The sequence below is a fragment of the Hordeum vulgare genome, unplaced genomic scaffold, assembly GCF_904849725.1.
Source record: "Hordeum vulgare subsp. vulgare unplaced genomic scaffold, MorexV3_pseudomolecules_assembly, whole genome shotgun sequence".
In the NCBI taxonomy this organism is placed as follows: domain Eukaryota; kingdom Viridiplantae; phylum Streptophyta; class Magnoliopsida; order Poales; family Poaceae; genus Hordeum; species Hordeum vulgare.
This window is the reverse complement of record NW_025422562.1, coordinates 40,040-62,922: the sequence shown is the minus strand read 5'-3', so window position 1 is coordinate 62,922 and position 22,883 is coordinate 40,040. Positions and strand designations below refer to the sequence as shown.

General features: G+C 45.8%; 1 protein-coding gene, 1 long non-coding RNA gene and 1 pseudogene across 3 annotated transcripts; 2 read left to right on the top strand and 1 right to left on the bottom strand.

The window, feature by feature from the left end:
• Positions 1–174: 174 nt before the first annotated feature.
• LOC123420093 lies at positions 175–3,783 on the top strand (annotated as a pseudogene).
• Positions 3,784–7,897: 4,114 nt separating this feature from the next.
• Positions 7,898–13,891, bottom strand: LOC123420100. Of its 2 annotated transcripts, XR_006618849.1 has the most exons (4): positions 12,400–13,891; positions 12,197–12,310; positions 10,019–10,129; positions 7,898–9,504 (listed from the first exon to the last, which is right to left on the bottom strand). It is a non-coding gene; the product is annotated as an uncharacterized LOC123420100 (long non-coding RNA). The 2 variants fall into 2 exon arrangements; XR_006618848.1 differs by having other exon boundaries at positions 12,197–13,891.
• A 2,843-nt stretch (positions 13,892–16,734) lies between these two features.
• LOC123420094 (beta-galactosidase 1-like) lies at positions 16,735–20,348 on the top strand. The gene is made up of 12 exons (XM_045107270.1): positions 16,735–16,899; positions 16,995–17,270; positions 17,357–17,449; positions 17,578–17,730; positions 17,845–17,933; positions 18,098–18,203; positions 18,326–18,413; positions 18,543–18,664; positions 18,766–19,124; positions 19,216–19,304; positions 19,400–20,047; positions 20,164–20,348. The coding sequence occupies exons 1-12, from the start codon at positions 16,735–16,737 to the stop codon at positions 20,346–20,348; spliced, it is 2,373 nt and encodes a 790-aa protein (XP_044963205.1).
• The last annotated feature ends 2,535 nt before the right edge of the window (positions 20,349–22,883 follow it).

The following is a 22,883-nucleotide window of genomic DNA, read 5'->3' as shown; positions in this document are numbered from 1 at the left end:
ATCCTACTAATCCATGGCTCTAACGCAGTTTGTTAGCTGCACGCATGAGTGCGTGCGTGGCTCTTTGCTTATCCTACTAATCCACGCCAATATATCTTTCTTTCCCCAATAAATACACACGGCCGGCGGTGCGTGCGTGCATCCTTTCTTCTCCCTAGCTAGCAGCTTCTCGCCATGGAGCGCGTGTCGTGGCAACCACTTGCGCTCCTCCTCCTCGCGGCGGCCGCGGCCGTCGCCAGCGGCACTGAGGTCGGGTACGACGGCCGGTCGATGGTCATCGATGGCGAGCGCCGCCTCCTCATCTCCGGCTCCATCCACTACCCCAGGAGCACGCCAGAGGTATGCATTGCACACGGAGCAGCAGATGAATACACCATCGTCTCGTCTTAGTTTCCATGAATGAATTGTAAGTCTCGATCGTTGCTTGCCTGCAGATGTGGCCGGATCTGATCAGGAAGGCCAAGGAGGGCGGGCTGGACGCCATCGAGACGTACGTCTTCTGGAACGGCCACGAGCCTCGCCGCCGGCAGTACAACTTCGAGGGCAGCTACGACATCGTGCGCTTCTTCAAGGAGGTCCAGGACGCCGGCATGTACGCCATCCTCCGCATCGGCCCCTACATCTGCGGCGAGTGGAACTACGGCGGCCTGCCGGCATGGCTGCGCGACATCTCCGGCATGCAGTTCCGCATGCACAACAACCCCTTCGAGGTACCCACACTGCTAGCAGATCCTTCCCAACAATATAATGGTTTTCCTTGGAGGTCAAAATACGACCAAGTTATTGATGCTTGCAGCAAGAGATGGAGACCTTCACGACCCTCATCGTCGACAAGCTCAAGGAGGCCAAGATGTTCGCCGGACAGGGAGGCCCCATCATCCTCTCTCAGGTACGTAGTAACTAACTAATATTAATTATGTGAAACTTATCTAGCTTGCATTCCTAGCTACTTGTCGTCGACAAAAGAGTGGATCAGTGAATATAACATATATATATGTGAACAATTTACATATATAGATCGAGAACGAGTACGGGAACGTCATGGACAAGCTCAACAACGACGAGTCGGCGTCTGAGTACATCCACTGGTGCGCCGCCATGGCCAACAAGCAGAACGTAGGCGTGCCGTGGATCATGTGCCAGCAGGACCAAGACGTCCCACCCAACGTGGTCAGCGCATGCACATTTTCATCTTTCCTATTTTTGTCTCTACCAATTATTATTCTTCTTTCTTCCCAAGTGTAAAACAAAAAAAACTCAATGCTAAGTCTTCTTAATTACTAGATCAACACCTGCAACGGCTTCTACTGCCACGACTGGTTCCCCAAGAGGACCGACATCCCCAAGATCTGGACTGAGAACTGGACTGGCTGGTACCCTACATATATATATACCTGGATCAACCTTTATATATTAATTTTCCTTCTTTTTTTCTTATGGAACCTACATGCATATGCGCGAAATTGGTTAGCACGTTCTACTATATGTTGAATGAAGTTCAGATTGCTCTTACATTTTATCCACGATATATAATTAGGTTCAAAGCCTGGGACAAGCCTGATTTCCACCGGTCCGCCGAAGACATCGCCTTCTCTGTTGCCATGTTCTTCCAGACGCGAGGATCGCTCCAGAACTACTACATGGTGATTGATTTATAACTAATCTATACTTTTCTCTTCTACATTAATTTCCATCCTCTAGCAGGCTGGCATGAACTGAATTTTACATCATTTGACATGTTGATCGTCAATTTATATGTGATCAGTACCATGGTGGCACCAACTTTGGCCGCACGTCGGGTGGCCCATACATCACAACCAGCTATGACTACGATGCCCCTCTCGATGAGTACGGTACGTGAACCATCTCTTGTTGTTCCTTCAATTCATATATTCGTCCCAAGCTTATTTGCATCTTGTAAATTAATAATTAGTGTCAATATGCAAATCATATTCATTATCCTTTTATGTTTTTGTTTTCAGGTAACATCAGGCAGCCAAAATACGGGCACCTCAAGGACCTCCACAATGTCCTCAAGTCCATGGAGAAGATCCTACTCCATGGGGACTACAAGGACACCACCATGGGCAACACCAACGTCATGGTAACTAACATGCATTCACATACAATACAAAAATCCTAGCACTGTTTTTAATGGTGTTCACAACAAAATTGATCCATTTGGTTCATCAATATCTACACTAGGTTACCAAGTACACGCTGGACAACTCCTCTGCCTGCTTCATCAGCAACAAGTTCGACGACAAGGAGGTCAATGTGACCCTCGACGACGGCGCAACCCATGTCGTGCCCGCATGGTCCGTGAGCATCCTGCCGGACTGCAAGACCGTCGCGTACAACAGCGCCAAGATCAAGACACAGACGTCGGTGATGGTGAAGAGGCCGGGGGTGGAAACCGTGACGGATGGCCTTGCTTGGTCGTGGATGCCCGAGAACCTCCATCCTTTCATGACGGACGAGAAGGGTAACTTCAGGAAGAACGAGCTGCTCGAGCAGATCGCGACGTCGGGCGACCAGAGCGACTACCTATGGTACAGGACAAGGTAATCAAACATCTTGATGCTTAATACAGAACTACACTGTTGCATAAGATTGAAATATAAATTAATCTCTGGTGATGATCAAAATGTGCAGCTTGGAGCACAAGGGGGAATCGAACTACAAGTTGCACGTGAACACGACTGGCCATGAGCTCTACGCTTTCGTCAATGGCAAGCTTGTTGGTGAGCGTCCCAATATACTCTGAGTGGTTTGCACACTGATGGATTAATGAACTTGATCAAGCTAATGTTAATTGATTTGATTAATTGGCATGCAGGGAGGCACTACGCTCCTAATGGCGGATTCGTCTTCCAAATGGAGACACCGGTGAAGCTCCACTCTGGCAAGAACTACATCTCCCTCCTCAGCGCCACCATCGGGCTCAAGAACTATGGTGCTCTGTTCGAGATGATGCCCGCCGGCATCGTGGGAGGGCCGGTGAAGCTCGTCGACACCGTCACCAACACCACCGCCTACGACCTCTCCAACAGCTCCTGGTCCTACAAGGCCGGCCTCGCCGGCGAGTACAGGGAGACCCACCTCGACAAGGCCAAGGACCGCAGCCAATGGAGAGGCGGCACCATCCCGGTGCACCGCCCCTTCACCTGGTACAAGGCGACCTTTGAGGCCCCCATCGGTGAGGAGCCCGTGGTGGCGGACCTGCTGGGGCTCGGCAAGGGCGTGGTGTGGGTCAACGGCAACAACCTGGGCCGCTACTGGCCGTCATACGTCGCCGCGGACATGGACGGCTGCCGGCGGTGCGACTACCGCGGCACATTCATGGCGGATGGCGACGGGCAGAAGTGCCTCACTGGCTGCAACGAGCCGTCCCAGAGGTTCTACCATGTGCCACGGTCGTTCCTCAAGGCCGGCGAGCCCAACACGATGGTGCTGTTCGAGGAGGCCGGCGGCGACCCGACGAGGGTGAGCTTCCACACCGTCGCTGTCGGGGCGGCGTGCGCGGAGGCCGCCGAGGTCGGCGACGAGGTGGCGCTGGCGTGCAGCCATGGCAGGACCATCTCCAGCGTGGACGTGGCCAGCCTCGGCGTCACGCGCGGCAAGTGCGGCGCGTACCAGGGCGGCTGCGAGTCCAAGGCGGCGCTGGCGGCGTTCACGGCAGCGTGCGTCGGCAAGGAGTCGTGCACGGTGCGGCACACGGAGGACTTCCGCGCCGGGTCCGGGTGTGACTCCGGCGTGCTCACCGTGCAGGCAACCTGCTGATCCCCACATGAACCAAGGAATAAATTATAGTTAGTGTCGTTTAGGCTTAGTGTTAGCTAACGTCAATCAGGAGCTAGGCATATGTGTTAGGGGGCTAAGTAATTAGCCCAGAACAATTACATGGTTCGCTTCATGTGATTTTCGATGGAGATCATCGAGGTTAAACCAAGAATTTTTCGCCTCCTCGATCAGTTTGCTATAGGGTGAAGATTTTCGGTTGAAGAAACAGGCAGACAATACATATGCGTTGGTAATTTCTATTTCTTATATACATATGGGTTTGCTTATTTGAATCACAAGTAACAACGTGGGAAAATAAATTTTGCACCTTTAATTAAATTAAATATTTAACAGCATCCACGTATAGTTTAAAAAAATTAACTTTTTCTACATAATGTTCCATTCATTTGGCACAAACAAATACACTTATTTATTTTTAATGTTCTTTCTCATGTCTCATTCTGTTGATAATAAAAAGGTTTGTTTAAACTTCTTGTAAATCTAAATAATACGATTTTCCATTGCTTAACAAAAAAGTATTATTTCATTCTATTACATATATTTTCTGATTAACTCGCACAGTGGCCCTCTCAAGTGTGCGAGCAAGTGTTCTACTATAACCATCACAAACATTATGTAAATAACGTATCACTTATGTGGTAAAGTTCTTTAAATAAGTTATATGACATTTCGGGGAAAACATTTTAAATTGATGATCAAATGTGGTCTTCACATGCGATTGTTAGTGCTCTAAGTGTTAGCTACCGTGAGGAACAGGTTAATTATTCTGCAGGATATGTGTTAGGGGGCTAATTAGCCTAGAACAAATGCATGGTTCAGTTCATGTGATTTTTGATGGATCAAGGTTCAATCTAGAATTTGTTGGGGTGATTGTGGCAGCTCGTTTTGTTATGGGGAAGATTTTCCGTCGGAGACACAGGCACATGAAGAATTTGTTGCGGTGATTTTCCAAGTTTCATATGTACTCATCACATAGTTTGAAACAATAAGGTTCTGTAACTATCACAAATGTTATTCAATTAAAGTCCGGACCAGGAGCATATAGAATTTTAGATCCCACATCTGCGATGCTAGCTACATGTACTAAACTTTTGCTACACCTGGACGAATTCCATGTACCGTATCATTCTGATGCATGTGATAATGCAGGGCTCTTGTGTTAATTATGGTACTATATGCCTATGGACCATCTACAATATCATTCTTATGCATGCGATAACGCAGGCCTCTTGTGTCATTCATCAGCACGTAACACCCTCATATTCTTCTCACACATAGTTGACAATAAGAGTTACACTCGGGGGGGGGGGGGGGGGGGGGCTAAACCGGCAGTGTGGTGCAGTACGGAGCAGTTACACATGACGCTGTAACATTCACTTACTCTGGGAGTTGGTCGTAATACTTGGTTAGGCCATGTTGAAGATCTTCTGTTCGCCCCTGTAAACACTGACGCAGTAACAAGTTCGCGAGTTTGCCTTAAAAAATGTACTATTATTCTATACTTGTAAGTTCTATATACTTCAGAGTCATACCAGACCAGGAGCATCTAGAATTTTAGATCCCACATCTGCGGTGCAAGGTACTAAACTGTTGCTACCTGAACGAATTCCATGTATCGTTCTTACTATCTCTTATGCATGTGATCTTGCATGGGCTCTTGTGTTGAGTATGGTATATGCCTCCTATGCATGTGTTATTCTTCACGTAACACCCTCATATTTTTCTGACACAGAGTTGGCAACAATACTGGCGATCGAGTTACAACTGGGATGTAGGTTAACCGGCGACATGCCGCTCTCAACGTGCAAGTGCAGCAGCCCTATAACGTGCGTCCACATGGATCTCTGCAGTTGGCCGGTGGAAATCCATGGTGATTCCTATGTATTTCTGGCAATGTGCAGGCTCACTGCTGGCGCTGGGTGGCTACTAGGGGCGTACAAAGGCGGCTAAGTTTTCCTTCATTTTAAATGGTATTCTTGATTTGCGACAATCCTAAGGGCCTATTTAGCGGGAAAAATCTACCAAAATACTTTACCTTGATTTTGGTGATACATTGGGTTTTCGAAGGCGGACCGAGAGGGAGCTCGAAGCACGCCTCCTGCAGGTGTAGATGGTCACGGTGGAACACATGGTTTGTGATTGATGAGATATTTTAGGAATTTTACGATGGAAGCCACCCGCAATTGCCCAACAATTTTGTGTGAATATTTACGAAAGAGTATGGCTTTGACATTTAAAACATTTGGACATGTCCGAAATGTCTTTGACATTGATTGAAATATGAAAACAATAGAAATTTATGTGAGTATTTATAAATTATGTTTGTGAGCATCGTGAGTGTACCTTTTCAAAGCTACATTTTTGTTTTGTGCGTGTACCATACAGTATTGTACAGGTCGACCAGGATAGAAAACCATGCGTGTTAGGATCTTGTTGCATGCAGCGTCACCATACAATATGAAGGCTCATGCGAGGGATGGTTCCAACTAGACAAAGATAATCCGGTCTTGATAGAGGGGCAAGGCTGTCCCGTCGACAGTTTTCTTGAAAAACCCTGCGATCGCTATGCACGTAGGAAGGGGGTTTGACAAAAAAGCGACGAATAGGTGAACGTCACCAATTTTTTAGATAAGAAAAAGGAGAAGAAGGATGTTTACCGTTTGCTAGCAGACCCTTATATTACGGACCTATATCGCGCGTTTACAGTTTGCAAAAAATCGCTTTTTACGACTAGCGAGGGTCGCGGCAAAACATAACCCGCATCGTGGAACTATAAAACAGAATATTCACGAATATTCTGTTCTACAGTTTCATGGGCAGGTTCTGTTCTGCCATGGCCCTTGCCAACCCGCAAATCGCAAGAATTCAAACTTACAATTTGGCATCAATTCCATTGATTTGTAGCAAATTTGAACAACCAAACACAATTTTCGCTCAAATTAAACCATTGTTTTTTTTATCAAGACACTAAAGAACATCATGCAAAAGCAACCACCATCTTCACCACCGTCTTGGTTCTCGTTTCTCTCCACAACCCCAAAAGAATCTCACGCAAAAGCCATTATCATCTCCGTGACCATCATCGTCAACATCATCACTCTCCATTTCCGCCACCCATTCCCCCACCGGCGCTGAAGTCATCACACCTTGCAGCCATCATTCTTCTCTTCAAGATTTCTTTTCTTGCCATATCATGTCATTCTTTGGTGATGTCGTTCATTTTATTGTGATTCATTGTCATGATCTTGTTCTCCTCTGCAAGAAGCTTGGACAAAGCCTTGTTCTCCTCGGTAAGGGCTTTCCTCTCCTCAATGGCGGCCTTGCACAACCCTTCTTCCTTGAGTAAGGGCCACTTTCTTGCTTCTCCTGCGCTTTCTTCTCGGCCAACTCCTGCTTCATCTCCTCATTTGATTGCACCATGATATCTATCTTATCATGCAAGCTTGATGCCTTCGATTCCCTCTTGATCTTGTCCTTCGCCTTTTTGTTTCCATCCGACTTGTTCTTGTTTCTTGGGCCATCATCATCTTCATCATCATCATCCGTCTCGGTGAGGGAGCCATTCTTCGGTGGGGATTCTTCCTCAATGAACTCCCAGTTTTGGCTATGTTGATGCAATTTCGAACAATGCTCTAGGTTGAATGACCTACCATGGGAAGCTTCCATGTCCTTGTACCTTTCTTGCACAATTACTCCTAAAAAACAAAAACAAAATTCAACATATGAAACATGTTTCAAACATTTAAAGTACAACGTGAGAAAGAACTCACATAGTTCAATTCAACGGTATCACTTGGTGGTGCATTGCGGTCTTATTCCAAGCAAGCAGCCCAACGGCTACAAACCGGCTTGATAGCGTCCCAACGACCTTGAAGAGACCTCAAGGTGAGCGGTGTTCTATTGGGATACTTCGCCATGAAGCAGAGGAATTGACCCTCTATCATTTGCCAATAGCACTTGGCGGTTTGTCTGTGATGGTCGTCGCATCAAGAGACACAACTTCCCACGCCTTGATAAAAAACTAACAAAAGAATTGTCACCGCATGTTAATTTTTATGCCAAACAAACTAACAACAAGAAGCTATGCATATTCTTCTTATTATTCCACTCAAATCATGGTGAAGTCAGATTTGATACAGGGGATTACTCCACTTTAAGATTATATACAATTTAAAGTTCAGAACCGAGTGACCATACCAGCAGAGGAGAGTAGTCTACTTTGAACCATGCTTGCGCCTTTGTTCTCAAATCACGCGAGAAAACCAAAACATACAAACTGTGCGTGCTATGCAGATGTGGAGGAGGGGGGAAGCTCACCATGTTTGCTAGGATGGGCAAGCAGCCATCCGTCTGCTAGTCCTTCCACATGACCAATGTCCAGTCTATAATGAGCAAGCTAAAAAAAGTGTAATGTATGTGTCCAGTAAACATGCACACAACAAAATAGCAATCGGCCGGTCATCTAATCTATGTAAAACAATTCAGTGATCCCACTCCTATCTTGCATTGTTTCATTGACAAAACCCATTAAAATGAGAGTCATGAATGAGTGAAAAGAAATACATGTTCTGTTATGGAGCTAGCAGTTAGGAAATAGCATGTCTAGCTTTCCAAATCAAGAAGATTTAGACAATCGAGCAACAATAGATGATCAAGCAACAGTGAAAATGACCAAATGAACTGTACATGATCATAGGAACGATTGATATCAGGAATGCACTGTTAGGGTACATAGGACAGAACATGCCAGAATTTGATAACAACCCTAGGAATCAAACAACCATGTCATCACTAGTAGACGAATCAGAGTTATAGTGTTTTAGAGGACATGCCATAAGGGGCTTCTTTATAACAAAGCCTGGTAAACCATCACACATATCACACAGCCAAAACATTCCAACCACTGGCATGGAGATCAACCAAGGACCAACTGCAACCAGCACACACATTACCCAGCACGTCGACAAGGGAAACACTCCAGCGCATGCAACACAATACCCGGCAAAAGACAAAAACTCATAGGACTAAAATTGAGGGCTAAATCCACTAATTATTTTACCATAATCACCACGAGAAGCACAAGTGCTTGCATTAGAGACCATCAGCGCAACCCAGAATCCTAGAAATTGCCATGTAATTAAATGTACCAAGGATGGATGGTCATCAGCACAAGTGCTTGCATTGCAAGACGAGTGTTTGTGACTCCTTGAGCATCTCAATGAGTTCAAATCGATTTCCGAATGCAACATCATATGTGAACTATAATTATGTGCAATAATTCTGCCAACATAAACAAAATGATACGAAAACAAGGCATGATCGTACTGAAGAAAACTAATAAAATGAGCCTACTACTAAGTTTTCCACTCATTCAAAATTCATTTGTACTTTCAAGTAATACTTTGACAAAAACTCAGGTATAACTTGGTATTTATAATATAGCAGGCCCCCAAAACAAAACGAAAATAACAAATGGCAACTCATATGTGACAATTCTAGTAAAAAGCAGCAGCAAGTGTGATAAAAGGAAGTTCTTGTACTAGGTTGTAGTAGCAGTTGCTAGTACCTTTCTTCACGGACAGATGAAGAACAATAATGTTCTCTTCCTTTTCCTGACTGAGATCAGCACCACAATCTAGAATGTAACTGAAGAAGGGCGGGTTTAAGCCATCCACGGTGTGCCCCAACCTCCAGGGGAACCTTGACAATGTAACAATTTAATTCATGACACTGACAAAGACCAACATGTATATATATTAGGAAGTAGTAACAAACATGAGCAGGCTAATGGACATGGGAAGTGTGTAATCGTGTAAGGACAGGCTATGGTTTGATATATTCCAAATTATCACCATTTACATGAAAACCAAAAAGAACTGGACATATATTCACATGTTGAGCTATACTGTTTTTCCTGAATCCGAATAATGATAGGATGCCCAGTTTACATAGTGCCTACTCCAGCCACCAAGTCTCTAATTTAGAAAGAATGGGCTATATTCTACACTAACCCAGCAACACAGACATGATGATTCACTCCAACTGTATTTGAATATAAAATATATGTTTGGACCCCGGCTAGTCCCAGGGCCTATGCTAGTCCCAGGTTCCATTGAAACTAGTATAGAGCTTGCAAGTTGCAATTGTTGCATCAACATTGTGTACAATGATGTTTTGCCGGGGGGATGAGAATAGGAACGCGATGATGTGACACCTTTTGCACGCATCCTGGATAGGAGCAGTTAGTAGATACGTGCTTTGCCGACTACTAGAACCGTGGTCCATGGCCATCAATACCACAAATGGAAGGACAGGCTAGTTGGTTCTGTAAATTGAAAAAAAAACATTATTTCCATGTCAAAGTATTATGATAACAATCCGAAAATAGGAAATGGCCGATACTGAAATTTAAAGTATTGAACGTCACAAGCATGGGTACAGCTAGTGTCACACGTCCAACAATCTAAAGTGAGACTACTGCTGCTATCACTGGCAGTGGAGCAGGAAAGGCGCTAGTTTTGACAACTTGTATGTGTACTACTGCAAATGAACCAGATCAACCATGCGGCTAACTGAAAAATGGAAACAAAGTCCTCCACATGCCTTGGAATTATTTCTCACATGTTGACCCGACAAACAATTAACTAGTTGATTACTCGGATGTATGCAGACCGTTATTTATTTCTTCAAGTAATTTTTCGTTTCAGGTGATCCAAGTCTAGCCAGAATTGCACGAGGAATCGTACTTGCAAAATTAACTTGATGCTCGCGAGACTGGAGAGTGCTGCTACATGCACAAATTCAGTCTTCCAGGTTGACCTCTCAAATATTTTAGGTCTTGATAGATGACCATGTCATGGGCTCATGGCAACCTATGGTCACCATAGTACTATTAGAGTATCTCTAGCAGACCCCCTAAAAGGGCCGAACCCGCAAAATAACCGCCAAAATACAGGTCAAGGCGGAAAATGCTGCTAGACCAGACCCCACTACCGCGTCCGGCCCGTAATTTTTTTTTGCGGGGCGCGACAAAATGCCCACCCTAACCCGCGAAAATGCAGGTTCTTCCGCCCACCCCGTCGGTGCCCTGTATATATCTAAGCGGTTAGTTGGTGGGACATTTCACCCGCGCTTTTCCCCCACCTACCGCCGCCGGGTGCCGCCTTCGATTCCGGCCGTACCAGCCGTCCGGATCATGACGGTGGGCCGCCGCAGTCCCAAGATCGGCCTCCACCACGCCCTCGTGCCTCGGCTTACCGGAAAGCTACAAATCGGTGGTTGTTTTGTCGCGACCACCAGATTGGCTTTTCCAGCCACCGTTGGCTGCACCAAAGCCATGGATTGGTCGGGAGCACCCCGCACAGCCTCGGCAAAGCGCGAGCGCCGCATGCAGGTACTGGTTCCATCCTCTAGTTGCTGGCGTCGGTTTGCCGGCAAGGACTCTTCCGGCCATCGCTTGGGCTCGGCTTGCCGATGCCACTCATAGAGTGCGATGACTGCCTAGAAACAGTGTTGCGGCTCACATCCAACACACGGCAGCACCTCGGATGGGTATTCTTCAAATGCAGAAACGACGGGGTATGCCCTTCTTCCTCTTCTGCTTTGTCAACTTATTTGGTTAAATTATGGTAGCTTATTGAGGTGTTCATCTGTGTAGGAAGGTAGATGCTAATTTTGGTATTGGAAAGAAGAATACATCGATCTATTGATAGAAAGAAACTTAATAGATGTTCGTGCACTCCTTAGTATAATTGAACCTAACGATGCAGCTGCATGTGCAATTAGAATAGATATTAGAGGTGAATCAACGTCTAATTGTTTAGAATCAAAGCCGAAGAATGAAGAATGCAAGATGAAGAACCCCTGGATCAACAATGAATGCATGGAGAAGATGTTGATCCAACTAGTGGGAGCAGTTATGGAAGTTGGATATCTTCTAAAATGTCTAATTGTGGTTCTTGTTTTTTTTGGTCTTGCTGTTTTAGCAATAATTTGGTGAATTATGATGTATCCAATGCCTTTGAAGAAAATAAAGAAGCAACTAAATGTGTTTTCATGCCTGAAAATGCAATGGAAATAATAGATTTCGCAGGCCAGCGTGGGCGGCGGCCCAGCAGACCCCGTAAAATGGACCCTCATAAAAGGATATTTTGCCGCACACGCCGGTCCACAAAAGGGTTTTTCCGCGAACTGCAAACGACTTTTGCGGATCGGCTTTATACGAGGTCTGCTATAGATGCTCTTACATATAAGCAGGAGTCAAATACACAAATTCAGACTGAAGAAGCCATACGTACATGTTCCATATATTATCATCTATCATATAAATGAAGCAGGTATTTGTTCTACCCGAGCGCAACCAGAGGGGAGCAGGGGAAGGAGAGGAGCTAACCATGACTGTTATGGAGCCGATGCCGAACAGGCAGCGGGTCCAACGAAAGAGCCTACCACCACACACCTCGATGAACCCCTTGTCATCTCGTGTACCGATGGAATCCTGCTGCTGCTGCACAAGAAGGACATAACGAATGTTGATCTCAAATGGAGAAGGAAAAGAAGAAATCATGTCCTAGTAATGGATCCAGTAACAAAGACCTGTCCTAGACGCTGGAGCGGGGCTCCATGGAGTTCAGCTTGGGGGTGCCCTCCCTGGGTGAGCTTGTCGAGCCCCACCAACACGTACCAATGTTTAGCACCTGCACATGCAGTGCAAAAAAGAGGTCAATCAACATACCAAAGTGATGAGAGGTTTATGACCATTGTCAACCTGAACCCATGGTCAATACTGTTCGATCTAGTACTGGTTTCCGTGTGGATGTGTGCCTAGCCAGTATTCAAATTTATTGATTGAGCTCAATCCTTCTGCTCATGAACTTGCTCGTAGGGCTGCACGGTGGGTTTTTCCTGAAAAGGATGGACCTTTCATGTAGTTAATTCTGCTGGTATGACTTTAATCTTGTTCCTCCAAAATGGGGTAGAACATGGTGGTTTGATGACATATTTATCTGTTGTGGTTACTCTCAGTATCCGGCAATTACTTTCACCAACTCAAGAAATTATACGAGGCCATGAAGTTCAAAATTTTGGATAGACATGTGTCACTTTTTAAAAAGAATGTTGATACAGAAGTGCATCTCTCTCGAAGAAAAAGATACAGCTTTTTTGAAAACACATATACTATAGATAGGCAAGAACCTGTTTTTTTTTTCTTTTCTTTTAGAACAAATATAATAGACTTGGCAAATGGCTGGACCTGTTTTACACGTTATTCAACAGAAGAGCATATAATGAACATTTTATTCCACAGTAATGTCAATGTGAGCACTCAAAAGCAATATGCTTCATTTCAATGGAGGAAAAAATATCCATTTGACACAGGGATACGGTCAATTTCAACAACAAAATAGGCAACATCACAGAAAAATAGAACTCCGGTGAGATTGTAGAGGTGTTGGCAAGAGCCTCTCTCTCTCCCAATGGATGCACACACGCGCGCAAGCTGTTGGAGCAAATTGACACAAGCAAAAACAGAGGAGGAGGAGAGCAGCACACACACAGATTTGTTTTGCAGGCAACGGATGCCTTTTTTCTTTCTTCTTGCTTGACCAACAACACACACCGGTTCTGCTTTTGATGTCCAGTTACAAAAATCATTTTCTTGTACCGAATTTGAGAGGGGAAGATGGGTTAGAGCAGCTTACTACCTTGACGAGCGAGGAGAACCAGAGGAGGGATGTCCATGGCGTACAGAGCAGCAGCACAACAAGCAGGTGCATGTCCCCTAGAGCAGCAGTACAGCAGGCGGATGAAACAACCTTCCTCTCCCATGGCGAAGGTGCTCGATCAGGGAGAGAGAAAAGGTGAGGTGAGGAAGAGCCTACAGAAATATTACGAGACCGAAAGTTGAAGATTTTGGAGAGACATGCGCGGCCTTCTTAAAAAGAATACTGATAGAGGCAAACTAGATGTACACAAAATAGAATAGAGCAGCTCATAATGTCTAGCACTATACACAAAATAGGCAACTTCAGAGAAAAATAGTAGTCGTACTCTAGTGAGATTGTAGGGAGGCGCCAAACCAGATGAGATCATGCGAATAACAAATCATTTTTTTGTAAAGATCTTTCAGGTAGGCAAGAACCTGTTTTTTTTTCGTTTTGAACAACTATAATAGAGCTGGCAAATGGTTGGCTCCTTCTTACAAGTCATTCAAAAGAATAGAACAGCTCCGTGATGTCTAGCACTCGAAAGCAATATGCTTCATTTCAAAGAAGGAAAAACAAAAAGACTCATTTGACAGAATAATAGGGCCAGTTCAACAACAAAATAGGCAACGTCGCAGAAAAATACTACTCTAATGAGCTGGATCATTTTCTTGTACCAAATCTGAGGAAATCTGAGAGGATGAGATGGGTCGGAGCAGCTTATTACTTCCTTTCTGGTTTAGGGTCTTGAGCAGCAGCACATGCCTCCTCTCCCATGGTGCCTTCCACGCTCGCCATGGCCGGTGATAGGGTTCAGGTTCCTCTTGCCTGCTAGGTCGCCATGGCCGCGGGCTAGGGAGGGAGGGACTGCTGCTGGTGTGGCCATGGCATCGAGCTAGGGTTTCGTCCTGAGCTGCTGGATTCGATCTGGGGTGTAGGGAGAGAAGGGTGGCGTAGAAGGCGGAGGCCGGAAGGTCGCCGACGAGTCTGGGAGTGGGGAGCTCGCCGGTTGTCGGAGAGGGAGGTGGTCATTGGCGGCTGGATGGGGATGGGGATGGGATGGGGATGGGGATGAGATGGGGTTGGGGTTGGGGTTGGGGGCGGGGTTGGTTGGGAATCGGGAAGGAGGGCCTATCGTCTCTACTGGTTGGTGTTTGGTTATCTTAAAAATCATTTTTAATTGGCACCGATGGGCCTGCCCGCTGCAATAGTTCAAAACCATGAAAAATTTCATGTGGTCTTGGCGGGCCTGTACGCGCCGGTTCGAAACGAATTTTCCTTCTGGCGCGGACCAACAAGAGCGCGCGAGCCATAGAAGGTTTTCGTCATCGACGAATGCTTCTGATTGGTCAGCGTTGAGCTCTCATGGATCGATCCCCTCCTTCCATTTGGTCCATTCATTTTTTCGAATCCAACGACATACACTTCACGTCACGTGGATCATGCTCATTGCTCTCTGTATATCCCGTTTAACGATTCTAGCCTAAACTTCCTTCACCTATTATATATAAATCTAAATGTAAAACCTAATAAACATGTTCAATACAAATATACTCCCTTCGTCTGGAATTACTTGTCGTAAAAGTAATAAAAATAAATGTATCTACAACTAAAATAAACCTAGATACATCCATTCCAAACGAAGGGACTACGAAACTAAGAAGACGTTCAACTTTGTTGGTATAAGTTTTTTCTTCATGTCTACCTCGTCCCGTGTTCCTCCCTCGTCTGATGGTGGACACCCGACTAGTCCCTATAAATTTGACCATCAACTTTGTTGGTATAAGTTTTTTCTTCATGTCTACCTCTCCTTTTGTTGCTATTATTTTGTCCCTATAAAAGGCACAGTGTCCACAACAGCAGCGATCAATTCATTGCATGCAATGGTATTAATTAGAAAAATTAACATTTTTTTTTCTTTTTTTTCTCTTCGTCTTGGCCGCGATGCACAACCTAAGATGACCTATACACCAAGAAGGAGGAAGTACCTCTCCTTGATACTACCCATAGTGGGAGTAACATAGGTAGTACTCCCTCAATCTGGGTTTTATAGAGCATGTGCTTAGTTCAACTTTGTTGATTCCATGCTTCATGGCGGTAAACGGGCTCAATGCAGTAAGGATCCCGGTGGGATGGTGGATTGCCACTGGAGATAACCCTCCGACTCCATACGTTGGAGGCTCTCTCCAAGCCTTGGACAACGCCTTTCGATGGGCAGAGTACGTAGTCTAATTCACGAAATTGATTTTTTTCGAAACTTATCAATACAAAATTAAAGGAATTATGAATTAATCAACACATTTGTGGATGTATTTGTAGGGCACGCAAGCTAGGAGTGATCATAGGCTTGCAAGAAGCTCTTCGGTTGGGATTATTTCTCAATCAACTTTCACTTTTGGCTATGTTGATGCAATTTCAAACAATGCTTTAGGTTGAATGGCCTACCACAGGAAGCTTCCGTGTCCTTGTACCTTTCTTACAGAATTTCTACCACAGGGAGTTTTTCCACATGGTTTCTCACGAAAGGTTTTTAATGAGGCAATATCAATGCAAGCATGGACGATATATGTCATTTTCTCTTTATTTTCCCACTGGGTTTTAGAAGGAGTTTTTCATGGCATATTGTATGTTTTCTTCTCAATTTTTTCCACAGGGTTTTGGAGGAGAACATTTCAAAGATGATGGGTCTCAAGGACAAGCGAGGATTAGGGGGTGTTAGGATTTATTTTAAACTAATTATAATAATTAGGGAATAATCCTCCCTTGTACAGAACCGCTTCGTGCGGGTTGCTAGCCAACCGACGCGACGGTTTTTTCACGACCCCCACGAGCGGACGCATCCGTTCGTGGCGACGGTTAATTCCCTGTGTATTTAATCCTCATGGATCATCAATGAAAGAGACAGTTCGATCAAATCATACTTTCACAGATGCATGTGCTCTCTCATCGCGACTCTCTCCTTCCTAATCAAAGAATAGATAAAACGAATAGACCATCTGATTTAAAACAAGAGTCCATGTGAATATGCACTTCCATATACACACGCGTGCTTATCCTACTAATCCATGGCTCTAACGCAGTTTGTTAGCTGCACGCATGAGTGCGTGCGTGGCTCTTTGCTTATCCTACTAATCCACGCCAATATATCTTTCTTTCCCCAATAAATACACACGGCCGGCGGTGCGTGCGTGCATCCTTTCTTCTCCCTAGCTAGCAGCTTCTCGCCATGGAGCGCGTGTCGTGGCAACCACTTGCGCTCCTCCTCCTCGCGGCGGCCGCGGCCGTCGCCAGCGGCACTGAGGTCGGGTACGACGGCCGGTCGATGGTCATCGATGGCGAGCGCCGCCTCCTCATCTCCGGCTCCATCCACTACCCCAGGAGCACGCCAGAGGTATGCATTGCACACGGAGCAGCAGATGAATACACCATCGTCTCGTCTTAGTTTCCATGAATGAATTGTAAGTCTCGATCGTTGCTTGCCTGCAGATGTGGCCGGATCTGATCAGGAAGGCCAAGGAGGGCGGGCTGGACGCCATCGAGACGTACGTCTTCTGGAACGGCCACGAGCCTCGCCGCCGGCAGTACAACTTCGAGGGCAGCTACGACATCGTGCGCTTCTTCAAGGAGGTCCAGGACGCCGGCATGTACGCCATCCTCCGCATCGGCCCCTACATCTGCGGCGAGTGGAACTACGGCGGCCTGCCGGCATGGCTGCGCGACATCTCCGGCATGCAGTTCCGCATGCACAACAACCCCTTCGAGGTACCCACACTGCTAGCAGATCCTTCCCAACAATATAATGGTTTTCCTTGGAGGTCAAAATACGACCAAGTTATTGATGCTTGCAGCAAGAGATGGAGACCTTCACGACCCTCATCGTCGACAAGCTCAAGGAGGCCAAGATGTTCGCCGGACAGGGAGGCCCCATCATCCTCTCTCAGGTACGTAGTAACTAACTAATATTAATTATGTGAAACTTATCTAGCTTGCATTCCTAGCTACTTGTCGTCGACAAAAGAGTGGATCAGTGAATATAACATATATATATGTGAACAATTTACATATATAGATCGAGAACGAGTACGGGAACGTCATGGACAAGCTCAACAACGACGAGTCGGCGTCTGAGTACATCCACTGGTGCGCCGCCATGGCCAACAAGCAGAACGTAGGCGTGCCGTGGATCATGTGCCAGCAGGACCAAGACGTCCCACCCAACGTGGTCAGCGCATGCACATTTTCATCTTTCCTATTTTTGTCTCTACCAATTATTATTCTTCTTTCTTCCCAAGTGTAAAACAAAAAAAACTCAATGCTAAGTCTTCTTAATTACTAGATCAACACCTGCAACGGCTTCTACTGCCACGACTGGTTCCCCAAGAGGACCGACATCCCCAAGATCTGGACTGAGAACTGGACTGGCTGGTACCCTACATATATATATACCTGGATCAACCTTTATATATTAATTTTCCTTCTTTTTTTCTTATGGAACCTACATGCATATGCGCGAAATTGGTTAGCACGTTCTACTATATGTTGAATGAAGTTCAGATTGCTCTTACATTTTATCCACGATATATAATTAGGTTCAAAGCCTGGGACAAGCCTGATTTCCACCGGTCCGCCGAAGACATCGCCTTCTCTGTTGCCATGTTCTTCCAGACGCGAGGATCGCTCCAGAACTACTACATGGTGATTGATTTATAACTAATCTATACTTTTCTCTTCTACATTAATTTCCATCCTCTAGCAGGCTGGCATGAACTGAATTTTACATCATTTGACATGTTGATCGTCAATTTATATGTGATCAGTACCATGGTGGCACCAACTTTGGCCGCACGTCGGGTGGCCCATACATCACAACCAGCTATGACTACGATGCCCCTCTCGATGAGTACGGTACGTGAACCATCTCTTGTTGTTCCTTCAATTCATATATTCGTCCCAAGCTTATTTGCATCTTGTAAATTAATAATTAGTGTCAATATGCAAATCATATTCATTATCCTTTTATGTTTTTGTTTTCAGGTAAAATCAGGCAGCCAAAATACGGGCACCTCAAGGACCTCCACAATGTCCTCAAGTCCATGGAGAAGATCCTACTCCATGGGGACTACAAGGACACCACCATGGGCAACACCAACGTCATGGTAACTAACATGCATTCACATACAATACAAAAATCCTAGCACTGTTTTTAATGGTGTTCACAACAAAATTGATCCATTTGGTTCATCAATATCTACACTAGGTTACCAAGTACACGCTGGACAACTCCTCTGCCTGCTTCATCAGCAACAAGTTCGACGACAAGGAGGTCAATGTGACCCTCGACGACGGCGCAACCCATGTCGTGCCCGCATGGTCCGTGAGCATCCTGCCGGACTGCAAGACCGTCGCGTACAACAGCGCCAAGATCAAGACACAGACGTCGGTGATGGTGAAGAGGCCGGGGGTGGAAACCGTGACGGATGGCCTTGCTTGGTCGTGGATGCCCGAGAACCTCCATCCTTTCATGACGGACGAGAAGGGTAACTTCAGGAAGAACGAGCTGCTCGAGCAGATCGCGACGTCGGGCGACCAGAGCGACTACCTATGGTACAGGACAAGGTAATCAAACATCTTGATGCTTAATACAGAACTACACTGTTGCATAAGATTGAAATATAAATTAATCTCTGGTGATGATCAAAATGTGCAGCTTGGAGCACAAGGGGGAATCGAACTACAAGTTGCACGTGAACACGACTGGCCATGAGCTCTACGCTTTCGTCAATGGCAAGCTTGTTGGTGAGCGTCCCAATATACTCTGAGTGGTTTGCACACTGATGGATTAATGAACTTGATCAAGCTAATGTTAATTGATTTGATTAATTGGCATGCAGGGAGGCACTACGCTCCTAATGGCGGATTCGTCTTCCAAATGGAGACACCGGTGAAGCTCCACTCTGGCAAGAACTACATCTCCCTCCTCAGCGCCACCATCGGGCTCAAGAACTATGGTGCTCTGTTCGAGATGATGCCCGCCGGCATCGTGGGAGGGCCGGTGAAGCTCGTCGACACCGTCACCAACACCACCGCCTACGACCTCTCCAACAGCTCCTGGTCCTACAAGGCCGGCCTCGCCGGCGAGTACAGGGAGACCCACCTCGACAAGGCCAAGGACCGCAGCCAATGGAGAGGCGGCACCATCCCGGTGCACCGCCCCTTCACCTGGTACAAGGCGACCTTTGAGGCCCCCACCGGTGAGGAGCCCGTGGTGGCGGACCTGCTGGGGCTCGGCAAGGGCGTGGTGTGGGTCAACGGCAACAACCTGGGCCGCTACTGGCCGTCATACGTCGCCGCGGACATGGACGGCTGCCGGCGGTGCGACTACCGCGGCACATTCATGGCGGATGGCGACGGGCAGAAGTGCCTCACTGGCTGCAACGAGCCGTCCCAGAGGTTCTACCATGTGCCACGGTCGTTCCTCAAGGCCGGCGAGCCCAACACGATGGTGCTGTTCGAGGAGGCCGGCGGCGACCCGACGAGGGGTGAGCTTCCACACCGTCGCTGTCGGGGCGGCGTGCGCGGAGGCCGCCGAGGTCGGCGACGAGGTGGCGCTGGCGTGCAGCCATGGCAGGACCATCTCCAGCGTGGACGTGGCCAGCCTCGGCGTCACGCGCGGCAAGTGCGGCGCGTACCAGGGCGGCGTCTGCGAGTCCAAGGCAGCGCTGGCGGCGTTCACGGGCAGCGTGCGTCGGCAAGGAGTCGTGCACGGTGCGGCACACGGAGGACTTCCGCGCCGGGTCCGGGTGTGACTCCGGCGTGCTCACCGTGCAGGCAACCTGCTGATCCCCACATGAACCAAGGAATAAATTATAGTTAGTGTCGTTTAGGCTTAGTGTTAGCTAACGTCAATCAGGAGCTAGGCATATGTGTTAGGGGGCTAAGTAATTAGCCCAGAACAATTACATGGTTCGCTTCATGTGATTTTCGATGGAGATCACGAGGTTAAACCAAGAATTTTTCGCCCTCCTCGATCAGTTTGCTATAGGGTGAAGATTTTCGGTTGAAGAAACAGGCAGACAATACATATGCGTTGGTAATTTCTATTTCTTATATACATATGGGTTTGCTTATTTGAATCACAAGTAACAACGTGGGAAAATAAATTTTGCACCTTTAATTAAAATTAAATATTTAACAGCATCCACGTATAGTTTTAAAAAAATTAACTTTTTCTACATAATGTTCCATTCATTTGGCACAAACAAATACACTTATTTATTTTTAATGTTCTTTCTCATGTCTCATTCTGTTGATAATAAAAAGGTTTGTTTAAACTTCTTGTAAATCTAAATAATACGATTTTCCATTGCTTAACAAAAAAGTATTATTTCATTCTATTACATATATTTTCTGATTAACTCGCACAGTGGCCCTCTCAAGTGTGCGAGCAAGTGTTCTACTATAACCATCACAAACATTATGTAAATAACGTATCACTTATGTGGTAAAGTTCTTTAAATAAGTTATATGACATTTCGGGGAAAACATTTTAAATTGATGATCAAATGTGGTCTTCACATGCGATTGTTAGTGCTCTAAGTGTTAGCTACGTGAGGAACAGGGTTAATTATTCTGCAGGATATGTGTTAGGGGGCTAATTAGCCTAGAACAAATGCATGGTTCAGTTCATGTGATTTTTGATGGATCAAGGTTCAATCTAGAATTTGTTGGGGTGATTGTGGCAGCTCGTTTTGTTATGGGGAAGATTTTCCGTCGGAGACACAGGCACATGAAGAATTTGTTGCGGTGATTTTCCAAGTTTCATATGTACTCATCACATAGTTTGAAACAATAAGGTTCTGTAACTTTCACAAATGTTATTCAATTAAAGTCCGGACCAGGAGCATATAGAATTTTAGATCCCACATCTGCGATGCTAGCTACATGTACTAAACTTTTGCTACACCTGGACGAATTCCATGTACCGTATCATTCTGATGCATGTGATAATGCAGGGCTCTTGTGTTAATTATGGTACTATATGCTATGGACCATCTACAATATCATTCTTATGCATGCGATAACGCAGGCCTCTTGTGTCATTCATCAGCACGTAACACCCTCATATTCTTCTCACACATAGTTGACAATAAGAGTTACACTCGGGGGGGGGGGGGGGCCTAAACCGGCAGTGTGGTGCAGTACGGAGCAGTTACACATGACGCTGTAACATTCACTTACTCTGGGAGTTGGTCGTAATACTTGGTTAGGCCATGTTGAAGATCTTCTGTTCGCCCCTGTAAACACTGACGCAGTAACAAGTTCGCGAGTTGCCTTAAAAAATGTACTATTATTCTATACTTGTAAGTTCTATATACTTCAGAGTCATACCAGACCAGGAGCATCTAGAATTTTAGATCCACATCTGCGGTGCAAGGTACTAAACTGTTGCTACCTGAACGAATTCCATGTATCGTTCTTACTATCTCTTATGCATGTGATCTTGCATGGGCTCTTGTGTTGTGTGTAGGGGTTACTATGCCTCCTATGCATGTGTTATTCTTCACGTAACACCCTCATATTTTTCTGACACAGAGTTGGCAACAATACTGGCGATCGAGTTACAACTGGGATGTAGGTTAACCGGCGACATGCCGCTCTCAACGTGCAAGTGCAGCAGCCCTATAACGTGCGTCCACATTGGATCTCTGCAGTTGGCCGGTGGAAATCCTTGGTGATTCCTATGTATTTCTGGCAATGTGCAGGCTCACTGCTGGCGCTGGGTGGCTACTAGGGGCGTACAAAGGCGGCTAAGTTTTCTTCATTTTAAATGGTATTCTTGATTTGCGACAATCCTAAGGGCCTATTTAGCGGGAAAAAATCTACCAAAATACTTTACCTTGATTTTGGTGATACATTGGGTTTTCGAAGGCGGGACCGAGAGGGAGCTCGAAGCACGCCTCCTGCAGGTGTAGATGGTCACGGTGGAACACATGGTTTGTGATTGATGAGATATTTTAGGAATTTTACGATGGAAGCCACCCGCAATTGCCCCAACAATTTTGTGTGAATATTTACGAAAGAGTATGGCTTTGACATTTTAAAACATTTGGACATGTCCGAAATGTCTTTGACATTGATTGAAATATGAAAACAATAAGAAATTTATGTGAGTATTTATAAATTATGTTTGTGAGCATCGTGGTTGTACCTTTTCAAAGCTACATTTTTGTTTTGTGCGTTGTACCATACAGTATTGTACAGGTCGACCAGGATAGAAAACCATGCGTGTTAGGATCTTGTTGCATGCAGCGTCACCATACAATATGAAGGCTCATGCGAGGGATGGTTCCAACTAGACAAAGATAATCCGGTCTT